Source organism: Oncorhynchus gorbuscha, linkage group LG01, assembly GCF_021184085.1.
Source record: "Oncorhynchus gorbuscha isolate QuinsamMale2020 ecotype Even-year linkage group LG01, OgorEven_v1.0, whole genome shotgun sequence".
In the NCBI taxonomy this organism is placed as follows: domain Eukaryota; kingdom Metazoa; phylum Chordata; class Actinopteri; order Salmoniformes; family Salmonidae; genus Oncorhynchus; species Oncorhynchus gorbuscha.
In genome coordinates, this window is record NC_060173.1 from 92,519,020 (window position 1) to 92,528,153 (window position 9,134).

General features: G+C 41.1%; 1 protein-coding gene across 1 annotated transcript; it reads left to right on the forward strand.

The window, feature by feature from the left end:
* The first annotated feature begins 633 nt into the window (after nt 1-633).
* Nucleotides 634-7,042, forward strand: LOC124024813 (V-set domain-containing T-cell activation inhibitor 1-like). Its single transcript, XM_046338611.1, has 5 exons — nt 634-754; nt 937-1,001; nt 4,737-5,111; nt 5,209-5,463; nt 6,619-7,042. The coding sequence occupies exons 1-5, from the start codon at nt 723-725 to the stop codon at nt 6,744-6,746; spliced, it is 855 nt and encodes a 284-aa protein (XP_046194567.1). The 5' UTR covers nt 634-722; the 3' UTR covers nt 6,747-7,042.
* Nucleotides 7,043-9,134: the final 2,092 nt, after the last annotated feature.

Here is a 9,134-nt window from a genome sequence, read left to right on the forward strand (position 1 = left end):
TGAGGTAAAAATGGATTGAAGTTTCCCTGCATTAAAGTCCCTGGCCATAAAGTCCCCAGCCACTATGACCGCAGCCTCTGATGAGCATGTAATAAATTATATGTAATCTGATACCAAAATACTGTAACTGTAATCAGTTACGTTATCAGCAAAAATACTGTAATCAGATTAGATACTTTTGAAAAACTAGATAATTAGTTATTGGATTACTGTTAAATTCAGAAAGGATGCTTGTGAGAAAAAAACTGAAAAAAAACGACACCTTTTTGTTTTCTCAATGACATTAAATTCATCATCTAAAAAAGGCGCAAGTTTGAGTTTGTTCCTCCTGAGCGAGTCTGAACACAAGTCAAAGACCACTATGACACACCAACTACATTTGATGGTTCCTTTTTTGTCTTCTAATGCCTCTTAATAAGGGGAAAGTAATTCACAAGTAACTGAAAGTAATCAGATTACATTACTGCGTTTGGGTAATCCAAGTTAGGTTACTGATTACAATTGTGGACAAGTAACTAGTAACTAACAGTGACAATATTGACTCAAGAAGAGTTCAATGTTTGATATTGCATTAATACCTTACGGTGGGTGTGGAGCTTCTGTCAATCTCATATGTAGCTGCGGTAGACAACACATCATATGGTACTGTATGTGGACTCTGGTCAAGGGAGCAGCTGGAACTATCATAACCCTGTAAATAAAGACACAGCTACCAAGGAGCCATGGCCTCCCTTGGACAGATCATCTTCTGGGGGTGAGGCCTCTATTCAATATGTCTTTCTAAAAAATATGGTGGTTGGAGGCCAGCAACAGCTTTGCTTCATATCACCAACAAGTGCATAGTCAGTTGAACTTATCATTGGATATTGTGATGTTCAATTGACTTGGAAGGTCCTTGCTAGATCTTGCTTGATTTTTTTTCATCTACATTTCCAGGATGATAGTCATGATCTTTGTGGCCGCTGGACTCATCATCCTCATCTTGTCTGTGTCATTTGCAGGTATGTAGTGAACATATGGATATTTCTACAAACAAAGGGGCCATCGGGGTCAACATTTCTAAATGGTTTGATATACATTTAAATAAGATTTTCTAGCAGCTTCACATTTGTAGTTACAGGGATAATAGTATATAGGGAAAATGAGACCATAACTCCTAGCAACAACAGAACATCTACATGTCATTCAAAATGTCACATGAAACATGGAGATTGCATGTTTCTTTGTCATGCCTACTAGCCAGGTCTGTTTGTGCTTTAGTCAACTTATCTCTAATGTATAATCCATGCTAAACATTCCAGAAGAAAGAAAAAGTTAAATAACAGCATTTCTATATTTTTTAAAGAGTTTATTCCAGTATAAAAATAGAATACAATGGGTTCTGTCAACAAAATCATGGACAATAACTAATAATGGAATCCTTATTATCAGTAAACTTTTCAAGCTACAGTGAGGCAAAAAAAGTATTTAGTCAGCCACCAATTGTGCAAGTTCTCCCACTTAAAGAGTTGAGAGAGGCCTGTAATTTTCATCATAGGTACACTTCAACTATGACAGACAAAATTAGGGAAAAAAATCCAGAAAATCACATTGTAAGATTTTTTATGAATTTATTTGCAAATTGGATTGGAGCAGGAGCGGAGGAACCTTCCCTCCTCTTCCCCAATGTGCTTTGAGAGGGAGGTGAGGAATGGATGAAACAAGAGGAGAACCTCAATTGCATTTCCTTCATTCCTAACATCCTCTCTCCTTGCCTCCTTCTCAATAGCCATTGGATGAGGGGAGAAGACGAGGTGAGAGGATGCAATGAATCAGCGAAATGCAAATGAGATTCTCCCAAGGACAGAGGAAGCAAGTATTTGATAGATATGAAATGTTTTTGACAGTGCCAGACTGACTGACTGACTGAACAACCATAATCCCCATGGCCTGTCCAGAAACCACTCCTAGTCCGTACTGCCCATTCTAGACACTTGTGGAGATCTGAGAGGGATTGATGAGTGGTGACATGGTGAAAGCTCCACCTTACCCTCTGATAGGCTTGGTGGAATTTTGGCAGTATTGCTTACAAATGTCCAATTTTCTCAGATCTCCACAAATGTTTAAGAGTAGGGGTAGGGGCTAGGGGTTGTTTATGGACAGGACCCTACAACCGTTGGGGTCAGTGGTGGACCTGCAACATGACACTTGAGGCATTGGTTCGATGTTTAATTCCATTGCTATACACACACAGATGTGCACAGGTGTAAACTGGACACACCCACAGCACCCTGTCAGGCTGATCAGACAGGTCTATTTACATGTCTACTATTTGTTTCATTCCAGTTAGTTAGATGTGCAACCACTGACTAACTATAGCTAGGGCATATCTCTAGTCGAGTAATATGTACTGTTGTTTTGGTTGTATAGCATCATTTAATAAGATTACCAATGGTTAGCTAGGTAGCCAGGATATATCAGTCAGCTAACTATTTACAGGAAAAGCAGTTCATTAATAAGTCAATGTACACTAAATCTAGTGCAGAAATGTTTTAATCTTACCTTATCTTGGCACTGTGGTACGGTATGGGAAGTTATTAATCAATTAATTAATAGATCATATTTTCATAGATTCATATAATGGAGTTAGAAGGGTGACCTCCTACTTTGAAAGGACAGGAAGTGTTGGCTGTGCACTTGAACAGGCATTCCACACTTTACCCCACCCACATTTGAACATTGAAATATCAAGTTGTTTTGGGGTGTTATATGCATAAACCCAAAAAATATTTTTATATTTTCTATTAAAAAACAAATAAATATGGAAGTTTCAAATTCCAGATTGCTCCGTTTTAATTCAGAAAACAAACGGACCGTAATTTTACCTCAGTACTTCTGAGCAATTCGTGCTTTTTGAGGTCGGTTCAGTTTCGGTAAGATTCTAAAAAAAAATAATGACGGTTTTCGATTTCAATAATAAATAAAAAAACATTAAATGCACTATATATCATGTGGGTTGAATGCTGTAACAACGCAGAATAAAACAATTAATACAAGTCCCATGATGGTAGTGAATGCCCATTACTGCTGATCACTTATTAACCATTATTTATTCACATTACTTTAAAAATATATATTTCAGTTATGTATATTATATTTATTTGATGACTTCATTATTTCACTCCAAGTCATCATTTCATCTATATAGAGTTGCTGCTTATGCTGTCTGACAAGATCATTATTTTGGAGTTATTCAAAGTAAATAAGGCATATTTTTATCAATTTTTATCAATCAATTAGATCATGCATTTTCAGGTAGCTTTACCTCTCGAAGCAACAGCTGCTCTCTATATCCCCTCACGATCGCGCATTACTCTGCCTCTTTCATTGCAGGCAAAGTAAAAAGAGACCAGACAAGTAGATGCCGAGGGATTATGGTCATTGTAGTTAATTATCACGTTTTATGCGCTAAAGCTATGTACAATATTGGTCTGTTGGAAACTACAACACCCTGCTTCACAGTGTTCTGGCTGGATCTGACATACGTATAGAAACTGTGCAATGTGCGGTTGAAATCACATAAAAACACGTAACAACATATAATTCAAATAATTGAAGCAATGTCAATTAGTTGTTTAAAAAAACAAAAAATAATCGAAATGTCGGTTAATCGCTCAGCACGATACCTCAGGAATCTTGATTTAATGTTGTCCGGGAAGTAGGCTATTTTTCTTGGCCACCATAACAACATACACCCCAAAATGTTCGGCCAAGGCTTGAGATCAGCATTAATTCCCGCTCGTTGGCTGTTGTTAAATCGCTTGTAGAATCACACATGCTCTTGTCAATTGGCTGTCATTCAGTAAATTATTTCCTGAATCAGCAGATGTTGTTTAATAATGTCTTCACATAATTAAACAGATAGACATCAGACGCGCATCAAACAACTATCCATTATTATTGAAGAACCCTGTTAAACACAGTATACATTTTTGTTTTATTAATCATGTTAAAGTTTCTCTCTGTTTGAAACATTGGATTTTGCAATCACATACATTATTTTGGATATGAAAACTGTATTCACACCGTAACATACGGAGATACGAAATGTTAGGTTACAGTACACTTTGAGATAGACATATAAAAAGTGTCTGACAGCAATATCCATGAATTTCACAGGATCAATGTCAATGTGTGATTAAATAGTTAAATGCTGCTTACTATATGATATAACATCAAACAACAGTATCATACATGTAAGGAAAAAAAGGTTGTTTTGTCACACTAGTTTTGTGAAGACTCCAAGCACGAGAATGGGTTTAATCATAGGTTTTGATTCAAGTTATCAATTCTATTGAATGTATGTTCCCCCTTTATATCTTAATTTATTCACATGAAAAAAAATACAAATGATTCTTAATGACTTTGTAACAGCTCCAAACAGTTGTCTACTACAAGATATGCTCACTGGTACAATAGTTTATAGAAAAACCCATATATTATTATTATTTTATTTTTTTACCTTTATTTTTAAAATACTGTGTACATAATTGTGTCATCCTCATTGTCAATATCCATGTCATGTCTCTGTAAACATGTAACATGCATTTGAGCATACGTGAGTGCATGCATACCTGTCTGTGTGTGTGTGCCAGTGTATGTGGGTAACAAAAGTCTCTATGAACTGCACACAGTATCTCTGTGTTAATCAAACCTCCTGTATGTTGTGTTCTCTTTTGCTGTGTGCTGTCCTTTAGTTCAGGGTTTAGGGGGTTCCCAGGGCACTGTGCATAGCAATAACAAGTGGCCCATCGGGAACCTGGGGGAGGATGTCATCCTGAGCTGCAAGTTCAAGACTTCAACTAACAGCGGGGAATCGACCAGTCAGGTGTCAATCACATGGAAGAAGGGACTCAGCGAAGTGGTGTACAGTTACAATAAAGGAGCAGTCCAGCTGACGGAGCAGAACCCCCAGTTTAAAGATAGAACCCAGCTGTTCTCAGACGCCATAGGTGGAGGCAATGCCTCTATGTTGCTGAGGAACGTGAAAATGAAAGATGAGGGGGTGTACTACTGCAGTGTGAATGCCCCTAGTGGCTCAGGGACTGACATTGTTAACCTCAGAGTTGCAGGTAAGAAGACAAGTCTTAGGCATTCTCAATATTTCACAATTCACATTTGTAGAACTACACACAAAGTAGCTTTCTCTTAAAATATGCTTAATTTCAGCTTTCTCGGCCCCCAAATTTAAGTGGGTCAACGCTACCCTGACGGCAGAGGGAGAGAGATGGTTCCCAAAACCAGATGTCCTCTGGTTGGACGTCAATGACAACGTCCTAAACGAGAGTGAAAGTAGCTTTTTCAACAACTCCGCCGGGATAACCCGATTCATCAGCTCCCTTCAGCAAATGACATTGAATGACAGCTACACCTGCATCATCCAAAACCATCTGGTGAAGGCTGTCTCCCGGGCAACCATCAAAGGTCCAGTAAGCACCGTTCGGGGCAAAGAAAATAGTATTTTATACTGAACAAATATCTGGATGAGAAGGGCATGTTAGACGACTCTCTCCCAGTTTAAAAACATTTACACAAGTGAAGTCACTCCCTCAAGTGATGACACCTACATCCTCTTCAGTCTAACCATGACAACCTGGCCAACCGTGACAGCTAAACAAAAAATAAAGTGACAATTGATGTGGCATTTAACCCTACAGTCTCTTCAGTCTATATCACCATGACTACCTGACCAACCAGGACAGCTAAACAAAAAATAAAGTGACAAATAATGACTGGTGGCCAGGGTTTGGTAGGTGACTTTCTAAATGTAATCCGTTACATGTCCAAATACCCATACTAGAGTACTACTACACACTTAAACTGCATACTAATTTCGGCATTTGATTTAGTAAAATTCACTCATCTTTTCCGACTCATGTGCTTGACAACAGCTGATAATCAGATAAATTGACACGCTGTACCAAAATAAACTAATGGCGGGGGTCAACACAATCGTGCGTTACATGATGCATTCGGAGTACTATTTTTGGAGTACTATTTCACATACTATGAAACATTCTTTTGTCACATACTATTTAGTGCGCTGGTATGGATATTCAGTCACGGCCAGTCACTAGTTACCTGTCCAAAATTGTAATCAGTAACACAACCTAACTTTTGGATTACCCAAACTCAGTAATGTAATCTGATTACTTTCAGTTACTTTTGGATTTCTTTCCCCTTAAGAGGCATTAGAAGAAAACAAAAAGGATCCAACAAACGCATTTGGTGTGTCATAATAGTGGTCTCTAACTCACTCAAGACTCACTCAAGTGGAACAAATGTAAACATACACCTTTTTTCAATGCTGAATTGAATGTCATTGAGAAAACAGAAAGGTGTCAATGTCTTTTTAACAAACATCCTACCAAAATGTAAAAGTAATCTAAGAAGTAATCATCTAGATTTAAAAGTAATCATCTAGTTTTGCAAAAGGATCTGTAATCTGATTACAATATTTTTGCTGGTAATGTAACTGATTAGTTAAAGTTTATTTTTTTGTTTGTTTACATGTTCTGCCCAACCCTGCGTTTGGTAGTGTGCCTACTGTATAGTCAGCATATTTCCTTTTTATTACAGATATAGAGATATCAACGACGACTTTCTTCTCCTTCTCTACTGCAGCTGCACCGCCCATACTACTACCCCAACGGCACATCCTAGCAGCTACAACCAGTTTCTTTTTCTGGATCTACCAACTAACCTGATTAACACATGCACACAAAGTACTCTTCATAGCCTACAGGCAAGATGACTAAAACTACTGTCTGTGGTGAAGTGAACTGGTCTGATGACTTTCCACTTGCCTTGGTCTGCCTGGAGTCTGATGGATTTTGTGTTGGATTAAGAAGTGGCGACAAACTGTGTATGTGTGTGTGTGTGGCTCAGTGGCGACCCGGCATTCAGGGCAGGTGGGGCAGTACCCCACCTGTTTTGAGCCCTACATTTGTAGCAAAAATTTTTTGGGGGAGGCTTGCCTGTTTTGCATGTTATTTTGGCATTACGTGTCACATATCAGTTTGCAAACAATGTAAAAAAAATATATATAATTGAGTTATTAAAGCTGCATACAAACATGGTCTCTTTTTTCTTGACTAAGGCAGCTCCCAAATGCAGGTGCTTCAGCCTAGCTCAATGCTTTCTGTGGTGGTGGGGCAAGCCAGCTTTTTTTCAAATAGGCTTGGTCGATTTCGGACACCGGTAAATTCTTCAACAAAACCTGTACAAAGTGTTTTGAAAACAACAAGACAAGACTATAAAAAGATCATGTCACCTACAGACAAAAAGTTGGAGAAGGACCATGTGGATTCCCCGCCAACCCCGACCACAAACTCGAGCTCTAACAACGGAGATAAGGGGGGCGTGGTGGTCAATGCGAGGGCAGCGTGCAGCGTTTGTAGACGTTGATATCGTGAGCCTAAAATTCTGCTGTGTTTACACACTTTTTGCGCAGGCTGCGTTCGTCAACTGGAACCGTTTTCGGTGTCGTCTGGTGTACACAATGGCAAAGCGGTACATCTGGAAGGCGAGTCGCCCTCCTCTGCCGTCAAAGGTCTCTGTCCCGAGTGTGACTCTGAGGTGGACATCCCGTTGTCCGGGGTAGAATGGCTGACCACTGACCACTTGGCCCTGGATGAAGTGTTTCTGGAGACGCTGATGATTGTAAACTCTGTGGTATGCGACCTGTGCAGCGACTGGGACACAGAGAAACATTGTGAGGTTTGCTGTGTCAACCTTTGTGAGTTCTGTTGTCAAGCACAAAGGTGAGTGCAATAATTTGTAGGCCAAACTCATGAGTCATGACCAATGTCCAATTTGTTGCAAGTTAACTAATAAAAAGGGCTTTAATGGGGTTCGTTTTAGCTTTGAAATTATTATAATTTGTGTGGTTTATTGTGACCTACCATATGAGTTCACCATATCCATCTTCCTATCTTCCCCAGGAGACAGAAGAGAACGTCGACTCACACAGTCGAATGTCTGGAGGACCTGAAGACCCAGGATTGTCTCTCTCGGCCCGTCCTGTGTTCCCTCCACCCCGGTCAGGAGCTGCGTCTCTTCTGTGAGATCTGCGACCTGCCCATCTGCCTGGTGTGTGCCGCCACCTTCCACCGTGACCACTACTGCCTCCCGACACTTGACGTCATCGACCGCCATGGGGACTGTATCCGGTAGCTGGTTACCAGGCTCCTGCTGTCACGGCTGGACCGGCTGGAGGAGTCGCTGCGGAAGGTGGACCTATCCCAGGAGGTCTTGCAGGCCAGGATAGATGCGACGGCGGATGAGGTGCGTTCCTTTGCGAGGGGCTACGCTAGTGCTGTGGAGTCACACTGCCTGTCGCTGCTACAGTGTTTAGTGGAGCTGCGTCTGCAGTGCAGGAACCAGAACCCACCTACAAAGGGCTCAGCTACAGCAGGCCCTGTCAGACGCCTGTGGGGGGATGGCATTCACAGAGCGGTTGCTGATGTGCGGGTCGGACTCAGAGAACCTGAGCGCCAAGGGCGTGACCCTCCGCAGGCTGGACAACCTGGTGGAGACTGACTACGACCCCCACCCAGCAACCATCGCCCCCGATAACGGTAGCAGTATCTGCTTCCTGCCACGTGAGAGTGCAGGGAAGGTGGGGGGGTACTCGGTGGTGGAGGTGATCACGCAAAGACACTGGAGCTCAGCAGGTGTACCATCGAGGGGGAAGGTGAGACCTAGACCAAGGCTTTGTCCTGAAACAACCCTTAGCCCCGCCTCCTACACCCTATTTCCCTTAGCCCCTACTTCCGAGACAGTTCCACTGTCCCACTTTTAATAGCCATGAATTTATCTCTTTAACTATAGTCAATTTTCTCTTCATACTATCCTCTCTGTTTTCTATGGACTTCTAGTAGAAACTATTGGGGTGAGGGAATGATTCCTAATTCTTGACCCCAGACTGGTTACAGAGGCTTGGGGCTTGAGTTCAGACATTTCTTGGGGGTAAAATGTTCAGTTGATGCTTTTTTTCCACAGACCTACGTGCACACACACACACACACACACACACACACACACACACACACACACACACACACACACACACACACACACACACACACACACAC